The sequence below is a fragment of the Zonotrichia leucophrys genome, chromosome 1 (genome assembly GCF_028769735.1).
Source record: "Zonotrichia leucophrys gambelii isolate GWCS_2022_RI chromosome 1, RI_Zleu_2.0, whole genome shotgun sequence".
Classification (NCBI taxonomy): domain Eukaryota; kingdom Metazoa; phylum Chordata; class Aves; order Passeriformes; family Passerellidae; genus Zonotrichia; species Zonotrichia leucophrys.
The window spans coordinates 79,159,169-79,176,373 of record NC_088169.1 but is presented as its reverse complement, the minus strand read 5'-3'; the positions used below and the strand labels follow the sequence as shown (position 1 = coordinate 79,176,373).

General features: G+C 40.7%; 1 protein-coding gene across 2 annotated transcripts; it reads right to left on the bottom strand.

Annotated features, from left to right (window-relative positions):
- Positions 1–15,212, bottom strand: CWC15 (CWC15 spliceosome associated protein homolog). 2 transcript variants are annotated; one of them, XM_064734080.1, is made up of 7 exons: positions 15,057–15,212; positions 13,065–13,203; positions 10,941–11,053; positions 9,939–10,027; positions 9,088–9,198; positions 735–853; positions 1–449 (listed from the first exon to the last, which is right to left on the bottom strand). In XM_064734080.1, the coding sequence occupies exons 2-7, from the start codon at positions 13,193–13,195 to the stop codon at positions 320–322; spliced, it is 693 nt and encodes a 230-aa protein (XP_064590150.1). In that variant the 5' UTR covers positions 13,196–13,203; positions 15,057–15,212; the 3' UTR covers positions 1–319. The 2 variants fall into 2 exon arrangements, with proteins under 2 accessions (XP_064590150.1, XP_064590237.1); XM_064734167.1 differs by lacking the exon at positions 15,057–15,212 and adding an exon at positions 14,816–15,010 and having other exon boundaries at positions 100–449.
- Positions 15,213–17,205: the final 1,993 nt, after the last annotated feature.

Sequence of the window (17,205 nt, the reverse complement as noted above, 5' to 3'; positions counted from 1 at the left end):
GCAATTTAAATGATCAGGAGTATTTATTGCAAATCAGCTTCTCTCTTTTACCATTTACAGGTGGACAGTAAAAGTAAACACACATGAAGAAAAAAAACATTCATGAGACACAAACTGGTTTAATTAAAACTGTAAAGGAAAACAATATGCAGGAATAAAAACTCCAGATACATATCACTTATTAATTATGAAGCTGTTGCTGATCTTGGAAAAGCATTTGAGAATCCATGACCAAACATTCAGTCTTAAATTCTGAGGGAAATGGAGGGAACAGTCATGACCTACCAAGTCCTTCTGCACTACTGCACATAAAACTTCACTACTTGATATACTTTTCCATGAACTTTTTGTGAAACTCTGATCGCAGAGTATCATTGACAAATCTTTTGTCCTTTTTCGTTTCATCTATCCCCTTGGCACAGTTCTTGAAGACAACATCATCATCCCACCTGAAAACAGAAATTTTTCATTTCAGTAAGCTTGTATGAAAATTAGGTGAGATATACAAAAACATACAAATGGAGTTTGACCCTCTTACAGAACAACTAGTCATTAGGATTAGATTTCAGTCTTTCAGAAAAGATGATCTGTTTTTTTACCCCAAGCTATCTCCTACACGCTTATGACAAGATCTGAGGAAGGAAACAGAAACCAGCCACAGTGCTAACACTTTCTGACTCTGAACCGTGAGAGTCAGCAAGGGGATGGGTGTCACTGAACAGACTGCACAGTACCTCCTTTTAACTTTGAAGTTTGCCTGAGGCTGTGCTGGCCCAGTGAGGTTCAGCAGTGGGTTACCACTCAGGATGTTCTCCATCCGAATTCTCTCTTCTTCCGCCTTTTGCTCTTGTTCCTGAGAACCAGAAATGGATATATTACTTTTCTAGGCCACTTTTCTCCTCTAGTTGGTAGAGACACACATTATTTAGCTTTGAACACTCACGCAGATGGAGCTTTAATTCTTAGCTCAGATGTCTCAGAGTGTTTGGCACTTGCACATGAGGAGATTAAGGACAGAAACAGATATTCTACAGAGCTTGACTTTGCTAATAAACTGTCAAACTAGCAACCCTCATACCAGCTCTACTTAGACCTGATGTGCCATCAAATATTCAGGTAAATTCTAGCTTTACCACATACATATTTATTATATTAAAAACTGTATACACATTAAAAGGTTTTCTTTATCCTCATGAGAAAAGACAGTACATCATACAATATTCAGCAGGCAGAAGAAAACATACAGCATATTAAAACTTCTCTATTTTCAGCAGCTGTTTGGATTTTATAACTTCAACTTCCCTAGGGACCAATTAAAAAGAATATTGAGAATCTCACCACAGTGAAATGAACAGAGGATGTCATAAGACTGTTTAAGAGTTTCAATATTAAGAAGCAGACAAATTTTCTTGTCCTTGTACTGTCAAATGCATATAACTCAAGTCTAAGTGAAGCAATGCACTACAAGTAACACAAAGTAATTTCACTGCCCACACTTTCAAGCTCTATTAGCACATCTAGTGACTTAAATGTTTTCAGACTTCAAAATTAATGTTTAATATTAATTTTACATATTTTTCCACAAGCTTCCACAAATGTTGCAGGGAGTGTTCTTTGATGAAAGAACTACTAGGGAAAGAAAGTAATTCTTTAAATTTGGATGACTAAGTAGGTTTCCTACTCTGAAGTATGGCGTGAAGACACTGGTTAAAAAATGAACTGAAACCTCATTAGCACTGCAGGAGAATCAAACCATCAAACCATTTTAAAAATTCTATAAACAAAAAACAAAGAGATCATGAGGTCAGGGTTTGTCCCCAAGCTAGGGAGAAAGAAAAAGCCTGAAGTAAATTAATTGCTGAGGACTTCTACAGGATCTCAAGACAGGAAACAGTTTCTTTGCTGCTGGAGTTAACAAGGTTTAAAAGCCAAACTTGATGATGATGCTAGCCAGAGTTCCCTAGCTTCAAACATGTAATCAATTTATTGATTAAGTAATTTATTAATTAAGTTATTTATTAAGTTATTTATTATTACCTACAATTTACAGTATTTTTTCCATTAAACTGATCAGGCATGTAAAATTTTGGATGGATGCCCTATCCTTGGAAGTGATTAGGGCCAGGCTGGATGGAGCTCTGAACAACCTGGTCTAGTGGAAGGTGTCCATGCCCACAGCAAGAGGGTTGGAATGAGATGACCTTTAAGGTCCCTTCCAACCCAAACCATTCTGTGATTCTATGAAATTTTCTTTTAAAATGCCTCTGCTTTCTTAAGAACATGGATTTAATGTACACACAAATAGCAGATGATGCAGGATCACTGGTGAAGATTTTACCTTTCAAAATCTACTCAAGTTTTAGTTATGAAAAAACACCTACCATTACACTGCTTCTCACAAAATCTAGAACCAGCTGCAATTAATTGCTAGTGGGATGGGAAAAGCTTCCCAGATGGGCACATTGCTCAAAAGCAAAGCACAGCTTCAGGACAAGCCCTGTAATGCCCTTATTAAAATATATGCCTTGGAAAAACTTGCTCTTTCCTGCTACTGTATCCACGCAGCTTTAACACAAACCACAACAATTAGAAGTTATTAACACAAATCAATTGAGGTTTTGAATTTTCAAACAGCTCTAAATCTAACATTTGCAGTCCAACTTCTGTTATTATCACCCCAGTAAGTAAGGAAACGTGGAGAACAAAAATATTTGATATGGAACAGCAATTTCCTCCCATGTTAGAAATATAAACTCAAATTATACTTTTCACTGTGGATCAGAGACAAGAAATGTATGCAGCTGCTTAAGCACAGAATGCCAACCTTTGATTTACCATCTTCCTGCCACGTAACATGGAACAGCCAAGAGCCATGAAATCCCATTTACTGCAGTCTGTTGCCCTGTGTTCCCACCAGAAATCCAGCAGCCCTCAGATTGTTTTACAGCACATGCATGCAAAGCACTGCTTTCAAACCAAGCAAAATCCTGGATACTGGAACAAGCAGAAACCCAGTACTGATCTTCAGGTACCTCCCAGGAGGTGATCAGGTACTGCTTATGGCCATCAGCAAATTTACAGCTGGATGCAAGCATGTGAAGTTTTCTCTGTGATGTCCAAAATGAGGGGGGCTCTGCACCACTAACTTTAATCTCCAGTGTTGCATTAAAAGTGAGGCTTTGAAAACACAACAGGCCAGGAAAAGACACTGAGAGCAAATGAAAAGGCTACAAACCAAAAATTCCTAATCAAGAGAAGGCAGCACTACTAAGACCATTTTAAGAAATTAATACTCCTCTATTGAAAAATGGCTCTGTGGAGAGAACTTGTTCCAAGCTTCTATATGCAAACAGATGCAGCAGTTTCTCATTTTAGAGCTGGAGTCCAGGTGAACTCTTCTGAAGGTGACAGGTAGAGCATGGCACAGTCTCATCCTCTAGGACATTAACTTCAGCCATGATCCAAAGTCACTGAATATGTGCATCATGCATTACCTTATCTGAGGCAGACATTACTAATTTGGTTTGGGTTTTTATGATGCATGAAAATGCATCCACACACCACTGACATGCAGAGAACTACAATGCATTTCACATACAATTTTTTTAGTGGTCAAAAATCGACTGGAGTCAGCCAGCACCTCTTCAGGAGGAACTGCAGTTCCTCGTGCCTCCCTTTCCCCATTTCAGATTTAATCTCATCAATTCCTACAAAGCTGACAATTCCAGCACTCTCCATCATGCATGAAGAGAAGCAAAAAGCACTCAGTCATTTGAATGGGAAATATTCAGAATCACTAGAGAAAGATAAAGCCAATATTAATTATAAAAAATAGGCATACAGTACTCCCATGTACTTCCTACACACAGATGCACATTCCAATTTTCTATACTAAGATTTCTAAAAGGCATGTTACACATCACCCTAACCTTTATCTGCTTTGACATAACCCACATGATATCCTTCAGCCTCAATCAGTCTCACATAGTTCGATTTCTAATAACAAAGAAAAGCTTTAAGTGACAAAATGCAGAGATAGAAAGAAAAAATCAAAGCTGAAATAACACTTTTAAGAAGTGTTGTACTACAAGCACTAGTGTAAGACTAAAAGAGGGATTTAGCTCTGGATTAAGACACCAACAGCTGGACACGGTCCCACAACCACCTGAGCTCACATGTTGGCAGATGTGAGCTTAGAGGATGCAAGAGGGAGCCAAGACTGCTTTTAGAGCTCACACTAAATTATGACACAGGAGACCAACCACACTCCAGGCTCTACTGCCTGCATCTCCACTGCACCACCACGCAGGCTACGAGACACAACTTGTACACTGGCCCCAACAACTTGGCTTTCTGGGCTCAACTGAATTCTGTCTACAGCTGATTATTGCTAGCAAAAAACCTGCCTTGACTTAAGTCAACTACAGTTGCAGGGGACTGGGAAGTGGCAGATAAAACAAGTGGTAGAGGCAATCTTGGGAATTTCTTTCCTTGGCATATCTGTTTCTGACTGCAAAGGAAAGCAAAACATTGTTACCATGTTTATTTTGAGCATAGTTCCTACCTTTTGCACAGAGCAAGACTACTTTTACAGAAAGTGCTGAAATTCCCCAAATGACTCCATTGTATAAAAGTTAGTTATCCTACTCAGTTTTTATAGATGTCGAGCAGCCGAAAGAAAACCTGAAATACCCAATCTCATCAAAGGCTGAAAAAAAGTTTAAAAATATAAATTGCATAACCTGATTGAAATGCTAATTTTTGAATGACAAACTATGACAGCACTGCCTTTAGCAGCAGGGAATGAAATTCAAGAATGCACAGACACACCCTGTTATCTGAACCTGTGCAAGTTACTAACTGTGCAACACAGAGATTCAAATAATTAACTGGAACTTCAAAACTAAAGAGCACCAAGTAATCACATTGGCAGTGTCCACATGCAGCTTTGTTGTGATCTTGTCCACAGGGAAAGGGATGTTATCACTAGTTCTTGTCAAGGTTTAAGTGTTCCTGGCATGTCTCACACACTGAATGAAGAAACACTGCCATGTGCTTTTGCCTCTTGACTGAAATTTTCTTAATCACTGATTTGATCTTCTAGTTTTAGTCAGATCCTTGAGATTTAAAGTGAAAAGGTTAATAGCTACAAAGACTCATTTTCTGATGTTTTATTTGAAAACCTGTGACATGGCTAAAACAGGGGGCAGAGCTAAGATTTACTCTGACCACCAGTAAAGTAATATATTCAGTTATAGAGAAACTTGGTGAAATAAAACTGTTAAGAAAACAAACTGAAAACATTTTCTGCTCTCAGCTAAGCAAAGAATGACTGGATATTAAAACAGGTTTGCCAGAACTGCACACATACATTCAGCTGCTCACTGGTTTGAAGTTTCTTTTTATTACTTCAACTTACTTTTTAAGGAAGCACTTGAAAACTGAAAAACAAGAGCATTATAAAGCTTAATTTAGAATATTGAAATGTTTCCTGAAACCTATCTGTGGATGGTTAACACAGACACCAATTTAGTGTTTGTACAGTTTTATACAGACCTAGAATAATTGCACAGAAAGGGCATTCAAAACTAGAATTTCCTGGTCAGCTTAGTATCTACTAGAAACAATCTGAGATTACAATTGTAGAGGAAACATCAAGAGGACTCCCATGCTCAAACAATTTTTAAAAAACATTCATAGTATTTATTTAATGATTCTACATAACTTCAGGGAATTAAGCATTTTGAGAAGTTAACAAGCTTTGAGAGGAACTGTTTATTTGACTGACAAACAATTAGAATCTCTTAATATTAATATTGTCAAAATTAGATTTAGAGGATTTCTATGGAAATTGGTGTTGCCCATAAGGGAAGTTAACAGAGAACAGGACGCCCCATAAAACGCAGACTCACATATTTTGTTTTTAACTGCTGTTTCAGCACAGATACATTTGGAAAAAAGCCCTTCTCCTTTAATGGCAACTTAAATAATGGACACCAAAGTTGTGAGTCAAGACTATTAAAAAAAATACAGTTTACTCTAAATGAAGTCTCAGAAGTAATCAAAATAACTAAAGTATCAGAGAAAAAAATCTACATATGGCATAGGTTTGGGATATATTACAGTAGTTTACCTACTTAATCTTGCTAAGACCCTGGGATGTTCCAAGAAGATGACAAGAAGAGACACATTAATCTGTCTGTGTAACAATGGGGTTAGAGAATGATGATCAGTGTGAAGAGAGAACAGGTATTCACTCCACAGTTTCTCTTTGCCTGGCCACTGGCTTATCCACGTTGTCTACTCTGGACAGCAGCACTTCAGCAGGTAAAGCATTCCTGAACATGGATTTGGATTAACAGCAACAGCACAGCTAACACTTTACATGAGATGCTATCCTGAAGTCATCTGAATTATTAATACAAGGTTACTTACAAAATTAGGTCTAAATTATGGCTTGCAGTACATAGCAACATGAAATAACATGCACCTTAAGGGAAAAGGATTTTATCTAAAATAACTGTAAAATGCTTAGCCTGCAACATCTTATTCCAAAGCCGTGGAAAACAAGGCATAACCTAAACAGATTGCACACTAAAGCCAACAAACAGAGGACTTCTTTCCAAAGATGACCCTTACTCCTAAAGACTCTTTCCAAGGCTGTGGCCCACTCTGGCTTTAACTTTTTCCATCAAAATAGTCTTAGTTTCCTCTTCTCCAAAAAAACACAAGAAAATAAATTCCAGGTACCTGCAGAGCACCCTCTATTTATTGAAGATGCCAATTTTAAAGAGAGACTACCTGCAACCACTGTAGATCTAGATTCTGAGTGTGCAATAGTGGGCACTATTGCAAATAAGTAACACAATTTTATTCACTATGCATGCAGCACTCGACATTACAAGCCCTGCTGCTGGGTAAGAGAACATCAGTGAAAGTAACATAGAATACCTGTAGAAGACAGCAAAACAAAACAAGAGCTATCCCAAATACTTTGTGGCTTTTAGCACCATCTAGTGACAAAATGAGAATTTCAGAGAGATTATGATATTCCTACTTTTCACACATTATAAAAGAAGCAAGCACTTAGTTATCTGAGCTGCAATTTACTATTATTTTCCTAATGCAAGTTTTCTACACTGAAATGTGACCAGTTATGCTGCTTAATCTTGATGCATAACTTACAACTATCCAGCAAAGTGGAAAATCCACACAGACGGACAATTTCATTTTAAGTACTGTGCAAGGACAAGTGAAGTTAAAAATCTTTCCTACACATGGCTACACTTAATTTGTAGTTTAGTATATTTCACCTAGGAATACATGGTCGAATTGCTGACTGTTTTTAAGTAATTTTCACCATGTTGTTACTACAAAAGACAAATTCATTGCTTCAAGATGTGTGCCTCAAATGCCTAGACAAAGACACAAGAAATACTTTCAGACATCCTTTAATGCAGGAAACCTCTCACAGGCCAGATGGGCAATCAAGTAGCAAGTGTCTTGTACAGCACAATTTCTGCAATGAAGCTGCATGGTACAGCTTTTAGCCTTGCATACTATTTAGGTGCAAAACTGCAGAGCTCACTTGTTTTACAGGCCTTGTTGATTCTAAAGGTAAATTTTTATATTGTTAGGCAAGAACAGGCTCACAACTACAATGCTGCCAACAGCAGTAAAAACATTATCCTCTCCTAGCTTTTCCTAGTATCTGCTGGAAGCTCAGCCCTGTTTGCTGACAGCTAAGCATGCATGAAAAACACTGAACTATGAATGTGTATGTTAAGCTACAGCAAAAGTTATAAGTAGTTCAGAGGCACTAAAACATGACATTGTCAGAGCAGCCTTTGAATAGTCTCCAGATCAGTATCTAATGTGCTTATTTAGCATGTTCTAAAAAATACCTCAGATAAGTTTATACACAGGTGACAGGTGGGCTGGTTTTCTGACAGACTTTTTGATGGTTTGGGGGTTTTGTTTTGTTTTACACTAATGGAGAGTATACTTATAAAAGCATACAAAACCACGCCAGGTGAAGGAACCAAAGTTTTACAAAAGCACTAAAATTATTTAAGCCCTACTCAAAAATAGAAAGCTCACGAGGGAAGGCTGCACATACCCACTACTTCTGTTGCACCACCAGAGGAGAGTGCTTCAGCAGTGCAGATGAAATACCTGGACTCTAAACACTGCTGCAATACAATGTTACCCCAGTACCCAATACAAACCTAAAAGCTGGTAAGTTTGACAACACAAACCACTCCCAGAAACTGGTCCAAACTGCAAAGTACAATGAATAGTTAGGAATCTTGCTAATGCACTCCACACCAACAATCCCTCATACACCAAGGACCACTAGGATAGGATTGAATCCCACTCACAGGAAAACATCTGTCACTACAGGGACTTTCCTCCCCTTTCAAGGGCAGAACATGATGTAGAGAGAGAGATTATAGACAGGTATGAAAACTGCACGTGAATGGAGTCTCCCAGTTCTGAAAAGACTGCTGTATTGTTATTTGGTTTTGCAGAGATGACTTTCAAATGAATTTGCCTGTGTTTAATCACATGAAAACAGTTCTGGTCTTACAGTTCAAATTGGAGCTCCTTGCAACACCAAAGCTGTGACACGACAACTACTGTATAAAACCTGCAGCCATAAGAAGCAGCACCAAAAAGCACACATTTTTATTTAATAAATAAAAATATTACTTCTTGTTTCATAAAAGCTAGTTAGCAAACTAAATTACACCAGATTACATGCAGCTCACTAATGCCACTATATCCTTTGGTATGATAGCTGAGTGCAGAGGACTTACACATGAAGTCAAGACTACCTTCACTCACTGCCTGTACAAAGTGTAAGAAAAGGGAATGAAATGTTTCAGTGAGTAAAACATTCAATATGTCTTATTTGGAAAAAAAACCCCAGTAATTATTAGACAGAAAAACAAATCCATATCTGAGAGGATGTTTGAACAGCACTTTGTTTACCAGTTCTCACTCATCCCAAGTACTCAAGGCACACCAGTTTTAACAGACATCAGTTCACAAAACACAAGTGCTTTTTAATGTCTGAGATTTTACCTTTCGAGCTTGTTCTTCAGCTCTTTCTTTCTTGATTTTTTCCAGTTCAGCCAGAAGGGCTGCAGTGTCATCATCATCACTGTCTTCCAAGTCCTCATCTTCATCATCTTCCTAATAGTAACAAATGGAAAGCAAGAATCAGCTCATTTCCTTTAATAAAAAATGGCCCTGGGCTGCCAAACTAAGGCTACATTTTGCTGCTGGCTGATTTCTGAAATACTTGGGTAGCAACAAATACAAAATACAAATAGGGTTTTTGATCTTTTATAGTAAAGTCAAGAGAAAAATATGTTTATGCTTTTGGGATGACTGCAATTAAAAATGCTACATAACTGACATGCTCTAGGGAATGGCTGTCCCCAGTCACTCTCCAATCATTGTGATACAAGTCATTCTGTGTGCCTGATTAACCTGTCCAGTACTGCTGGGACCAAAAACCACAGGATTAAAAAACCCAGAGCTTATTGTCAAGCCTCTGACTTAACTCCTAGATATCAGCAATAAGAAGCACAGTCACAGGCAAGCACTGGTGGCTCCTGCAGACAGTCATTCGCAGGTACTCCAACAGCTCTACCCTTGGGGAATTCTTACTAAGCCAGTGGTAATTCCCCATACTGCAAGTGGTATTTTCAGTTTCCTAGATTTTTTGTGCTTTCCAAGAATACCACTACAGCATGGACCAGAATCCTCTGAACCACTCTGGACTTTCACCACACTTCAGAAGCTGTAAAAGGAAAATACATTGGAACCTGTCTGAAATCTTTAGGCAACCTAGAAGTACCTATAGCATTAACAGCAAATCCTTAAGGCAGGGTAACAAATGGAAAGAAGACAGAAAAGAAGATACATACATCAGTAAGAGGATCATCTGCATCAAGATTTGCAGCAGGAATCTGGTCTAGCCGAGGCTTCTTAGACACAGAAGATGATGTTGTATGTTCTATGGTGTAAGAGTAAAAACAAAAAGTGTCTAAGTCACCTCATTTAACAGCATCTAGTGTCAGAAAGCAAAAATCTTCACAATTTGTCTTGCATTAGAGTAAGAGAAACAAGTTTATGCTTACTTTCTCCTCACTTCTCAAATTTAATGTCCATGTTGATTCCTCCCCCAGGAAGCCTCAAGAGCAGCAATAACATCCCACACTTATAGTTTGGCCTCCAGAAGTTTTTTTAAGTAATTATTATGGACATTATTATTAATCAGAAAAAAAAATCCATAAAAACCAGAAGTGGAGAAATATTTTTATTACGTATATCCAACTGGAGGGTTGCCATTTAGGATGATCCCAAAGCATTACTGTTGGCTAGTTTGGTCCAAACCACATCCACTTTCTCCTGTGAATTTGAAAGCCACGCAGTAGCTTCACAGCTAAACCTAAAGTACAAGAGGCTGTACTTAAATACTAAAAATGAGTATTTCTCAAAAGGCTCTCCGATTTTGTTATTACTTCACCATATGTGAAAAGAATAGCATATTTTCAAACAGATTTATTGTTACACTGGTGCTGTAACAGAAGATGAGTCATTACTTTCTCCTTCCTGTCTTGCTGGTCCAAGTACAAAAAAAAAAGCCCTTTATTAGCTGTACACACTTGTTGCCAATTCATTACAATTATCCTGTATCAGCTGGGCATGCTTCTCTACGGGCTGGCCTAGATTTCTGCTAGCATGAAGCCAGCGTGAAAGCCAGTGGACATTCCCGTGCAGGTCAACAGCTCTGAACTATCAGGCCAATACCTTAAATTCTACTCTCATGACATGCTGTCTGCAACTGCAAACTTCTTACAACACCAAATTTCATGCAAGAGCAATGTTTCACAAAGGAGTTAATATTTTTGTTTCTTGGTTTTTACCTCTGGTTGGTCTGTCTCTGTTCTTTTCTCTGGCAGCAACTCGTTCTCTCTCCTCCAGCTCCCTTCTGAAATCCCGGTTACGCACTTCCTCAGGAGCATCCTGAGTGGTCTGTCTAAAACAACAAACAGGGAGAAAGTCTGGAGTTTGACACTCTGCACCTGGGGACAAGTTTTTCATGGAGGCCACTAAATCCTGGGCTGAACAGGTAAGGACAGGGAACAAGAACTGGGTTCCATGTACATATATGTTTATTCTCTCGTCAGCAGAGCCCTCCTGTGTGTGCGTGCATTGCACACATAGACCTGCCACGCCACACAGCCCTGCCCCTCCTGGTGGCTCCTGAATGGATGAATAGAGCCTGCTTAAATTCCTACAAAACAGGATGGTAACATCTGTCTGCATTTCACTAGGTTGAAATATTCTGTTCTCCAGCAGTCCAATCCCAGCGTCCTGGCAGACATCTACACACATCATGGTCACCTTTCTTCATTGTTATACCACCCAAAGCTGCTGCTGCAAACCCAATCTCTAAGGTTCATGGAGAGGATGTTCTACAGGTAAGACCAAGACTAGAACATCCTCTCCATGAACCTTTTCATCTCCATGAGCACAGACCATGACCAATAATAAAAAAGTTGGGACAACAGGCAAAACACCTTGTAAACACATACAACCCATCTTTTATATAACAACACACCAGTGCACTACATATATCTGAGCCAGATTAAATTCCACCTAGAGGCTGCTGAAATTTTTGTGGATATCTTGAAAAGAACTGAATAAAAACAAGCACCTCTCTTTGAACCCAGGGCTGGAAGTAAGAGTGCCTGGAAGAAACCCAGACGTGAGCCATTATAAACACATTGTGTGCACAGCCTGTCTTTATGATGAAGCTTTTAATTTGCTTTTGTAATTAAAAAACTGAATTTGGAATCCCTATTAGAGCTGCAAAATCTCCCCAGACCCTGTGCCATGCACACAAACATAAATGGGATTGAAACACTGGACTTTTCCTGCAGTGATGCAGTCCTGGCAATTTAACAAAGACAACTTTCTATTAGCTATTTGGGAGGAAGAAGACACTTGATGCTCCCTCCATCTCTCCCTCTCACACAAAAGGAGGGACTTAAAACATATACTGTATAATTCTGTCCCCACAGACATCTTCCAAAGCAACAGACTGGTGCTCCAAACCCCACTTTTCTTTACAAAAAACCATCAGAAATTTTCCCCATTTGGCAGCACTTTTTGTGTCGTTTGTTTTGGTATTCTCCAAAACACTCAGATCCCTTATGAATACATATTCTTGAAAACCAAAGGGGCAGGAGGGAAGAGGTGGCAGGGTAAATATCTACACAAAAAAAGTGCAAAAGCGAAACCTTACCAGTAATTTCACTGACAAGAGTAACATCGATTAGATAAAATGAGCATTTTTAGAGTGACAGATTTAATTTAAATTTTATCATACTGACTCCAGGTTTTATTTACTCTTTCAAAAAGAAAAAAAAATATTATTCATTTCAAACATAGGAAAATATTACTGAGATCACATTATCTTTCTCACTGGTTAAAGAATTTTCTTCTCCCAGGACCTGTGTAAACTACCTGCAGCTTAACATCAGCTCTTCCAACACATCCCACTACCTGAGTGCTATTCCATGGCTCCCCTGCCTCCTCTCAATGCCCTTACACAGTGGTCCTTTGCCAAATACATGGTTTTCCAGCTCTCAAGATGTGCTCAACTTCATTTCTCTCACCCCAACCTGCTCTGTAAGTGACAGTACGCCCTGTGGCTCAGCCACAATGCCAGCTCACTTTCCACTTCACTGCCCAAGAAGTTCAGTCTCCAATGTTTATCTTCTGATAATTCATGTACATAAACAGCAACAAAATATCACTAAAATTAAACCTCCCCAAATCACCTGCAATGCATTTGAACTCCTAGCTCTGCTTTTGAGACTTTCACTTTTAGCCCACTTATTCAGCACTCCTGCACAATCTCTGCACAATCTCGCTCAGTGTCAAGCACATCAATACATATTGAGAAAATTTTAGAGTGCCATTCATAACAAAACAGTCGTTCCCAGCCTGTTTTGTCCAGAGACTCCAAAAATGATACTAACCTGTATTTGATTTTAGTATGAGAAGGAAGATCTCTGCTAGAATACTGTTTGGATAGCTGGCTTAAGTCTCCTTCACCTTTTCCTCTTCCTCCTCTGGCAGGTTCAAACGTCGGCCTGGCTGCTGTCGTCATCCTCACTCCTACAGAACCAAGGGATGAGACAAGTTGTTACTACAACTCACAGGGTAAGGCACTCATGAGGAGCTACTCTGCCCCTGCAACAGTAGAAGCAGTGACAAGCCCCAGTGGTAACACACAGCTGGTATACCAGCTGTCACTCAGCTCATGATCCTCCAAGTTTAAGTAGCATTTTACTGACAGAATCTATTCAGGTTTCACAACAGAGTCTTTTCCAATGTGCTTGGGAAATGATACATGGACTCTATTTAAGTATGAAGCTATGTTTGTAAAGCAAATAACACCAGCTAGGAACTGATCTCCCATCCCTAAAGCAAGCAGTACAGTCTGGTAACTAAACTCCTTCCCCTCCTGAAAAACCACCCTCAAGAATGACTGCCTACTGGGCTGAGCCCTTCATCACCCCCCAGAGCACTCCTGGCTCACAGGGACACAGCGTGCCTAGGATGGTGCTGATCACTAACCACTCATGAACACCAGGCAACATAAACAATGGGCAAAGAAAAAAGCTTGGATAAAGGGAAAAATTGTCACCAACTCTCCCTCAGAAATTGCAGGAACCCAGCACGTCCTAAAAACCAAACTGGCAGATGCCCAAATTTCTACTATCAGTTCTTCTGTGCATGAGAGTGAAACAGGCTCCAAGCAGCCTCAGCCACCCTGGGAGCACACACCATGCTCAGCACTGTCTGACAGGACCTGGAGACCCTGCAATCCCAAACCAAGCTCAGTTTGTTAGTTTGTCACTCTGAATGAGAGCACAAAATACCCAACTTCAGCATCAAAATGATAATATTATGTGTGGCTCAAAGTAACATCCCATCAGGAACAGTTATTGCCACTGAACTACTACTCAAAAAACAAAATTAACAGAGGGAAACACCTTTTAAAAGAAGTGAGATGGTAACTAGCCTTGGCTTGTTTAATCAAGGACAGCTGACACTTTTCAGTGATGCTGCACCAGTCAGCTGAAGATCAGTGAGCCATTTCAGATCTCTTGGCACACATTTTGCCAGACCTGTGATCCAAGAAAGTCACTTGTTCCCACAACTTATCCTGTTCTAATTATGTGTAACAGGGGGATCCATGAAATCAAGTGAAGAATAAGATCTGGTGTGGCTCCAGTAGTTTCAGGAAGCATCTGGAAAGCATCCCTGCTTCTCTAAGGTTACAGAATTAACCAGGTTGGAAAAGACCTCGGACATCGTTGAGTCCAACCTGTGACTGAATATAGCCTTGTCAACTAGACCAGGGCACTAAGTGCCAAAATCCAGTCTTTCCTTAAACACCTCGAGAATCCACTATCCTTAGGCAGTTCATTCCAATGTCCAATCACTCCTTCGGTGAAGGAATTCTTCCTAATGCCCAACCTAAACCCCCGCTGGCACAACTTCAGGTCATTTCCTCTTGTCCTGGGACAAGAGCCCACCCAACTGGCCCCAGCCTCCCTTCAGGCACTTGTAGAAAGCGCTGAGGTTGCCCTGAGCCTCCTCTTCTCCAGGATAAACAACCGCAGCTGCCCCAGCCGCTCCCCACAGGACTAAATCAGTCTGGATGCAACCTGGCCTTCAAAGACCCAGACTCAACACTAAACCTCCCAGATTTCAGAAATACCTGAAGAAGCCTCTTTAGCACTACCAGGAGTTATCGGCCAAGAGGGAATGACCGAGCTCGGCCTGCAGCCGGACTGCCTTGGCCTTGCCGGGCTGAGCCCTGACCGGGGGATCCAAATCGCAGCGTCAGGCCCGGCCGCAGCCCGGCCCCTCGCCGAGCCCGCGACACCCCCTGCTCCAGAGCCGCCTTTCCGCTTTCAGACACCTCCCGCAGCCCCCCCGCCGCTTCCCCGGGCACTCACAGCACGACCTCCTCCACCCTGCACAGCCGAGCCCTACACCGCCACCATAACTCCGCCAGGCACCCACAATGCCCCGCGGCGGGCCATAGACACGGGAGCGCTGACCATAGAGACGGGCACAGAGAGCGCCTCCGCCATGATGGGGCCGGAAGTGCTGGAGCGGCAGCGCCGCCTCGGTGGCAATGGCGGCTGCGCTGCGGGGTTAGGGCCGGGAGGGATGGGGTTAGGAGAAAGGAGGGTTGAGTAGCCTTGGACAGATAACAGGGGAGGATAGAAACAGTGGCAGGCGGAGGAGAAGGCATTCTTTTTATGCGGCGGGGTGTATTAGGAACATCAGCCTAACTCTGACTGTAAGGTAGCAAGTCACGTCTGACTTGTCCCTGCTGTCCTTGCGAAGAAGTCCTTTACATGGTGTAGATGTTCATGCGATAGATTTAGATTGGCTGTAAGGAAGACATCTTTTACTGTGACAGTGTTGAGGCTGTGAAAAACGCCAATCACTTGTTTTTAAAAGTTTAATAGTCATAAAATTAATATAAAAATAGTAATACAATTAGAGTAATAATAATTTGGACAATTTGAATTAGGACAATATGAGACAATGGAGACAAAGAGTTACGGACGTCCGGGTACTTTTTCTGGGCATCGCGAAGTCGAAGAAGGACACACATTAACAAAGCATTAATCCTTAAAAACAGCCTATTGCATATTCATACACTTCATACATGCTGCATAAATTCCATTCAAACACAGGATTCTGTCTGCTCATAGTCAACTTCTTCCTCTGAATCCTAACAGCATCTTCGAGGTGGGAAGAAGTTTGTTTCTTCTGATAAGAGGGCAATAAATTCTTTTTCTCTGAAAGATTCAGGTGTCCTGTGGCTGCTATCTCACTGCAAGTCCTTTCTTCTTAAAAAAGTATCCTACGTAGCATAGTTTCTATTTTAACATTTTTTATGACCTAAAACTATATTTAACACACTTCCTAGGAGAATTAATACAGCATTGCTTTCTAACACAGCAGATGTAATATTCATTTTAATATTTGCGAAAAGCCAATCATAAACCACAGATTTTTCACAAGGCGCTGGAACAGGGTGCACAGGAAGCCGAGGATGCTCCATCCCTGGAAGCATCCAGGGCCAGGCTGGACGGGGCTTTGAGCCATTCGACAGGGGGTTAGAACCAGAGGCTCTTTAAGGTCCCTTCCATCCCAAAGTGTTCTGTGATTCTGTAATCATTGCTGTCTGTGTAAAGAAGCCAAAGCACGAATGACGATCACTAAGGAATTAAATTCCCCCTCTTAAAATGCAGCTCCCTCCTTGTGTTTGTTGCTCCTTTTAGATGCACTTTATTGTCAAGCTTCTGTGAATCCACACTTTGGCATGTGAAGTAAAAGGCTCTCTGATGTACCTACAAGTGAGCACAGAAACATTTTCCTGAGTGCCGGACATCCGAAATGCAGTTTAGGAGAGAGCCCACAAGAGGTCCCACAGATATTGCTGTCCAGGGAGCTACAGCAACCATGGCAATTGCACCCTTTGCCTCAAGGAGCCATCTGAGAAAGCACTTGGAAGAACTGTGTCTTTAGTCTAGAAAGAAACCAAATATTTTAAGCAAATTAAGCTTCGCTCTGAAGTTGAATAAATAGTGGCAATAATTACTGTGTCACATCCTCAGAGCTACACCTGTCAGTAACTAAGTATCCAGCATTGCATTTTCTCATCATCAGTGGGTGAAATGGGTTTATGATTTCTGCCACTACAGGCAGTTTAAACTCAAGATCAAACCTTGCAGAGAAGTCTGGCTTTGGGAAATTGGTGTTGTTGGGCTACAGCTCACAGCAGCCTGAACTGAGTGCATCATTCTGCAATGGTGGGTGTTACTCCTAGATTATGGATCTGTGGATGCACTGACTGTTATGCTAATTTGACTTTCATGGTGCAGCAGAATGTCATGTTTTGCTCAGTAGCATGTCCAGTTGTAATATCCATCTGGCAGAAGGTATCAAGTCTTGATTAAAGACCTCCAGAACTGAACAGACCTCTCCTGCTCTTGGGTTAGAGGAAAAGGTGAGCATTCCATTGTGTGTTAAAAACTACCACAGTCCCTGCTCTGAACAGATTGGGAGATTCTTCAAACAGTAAAG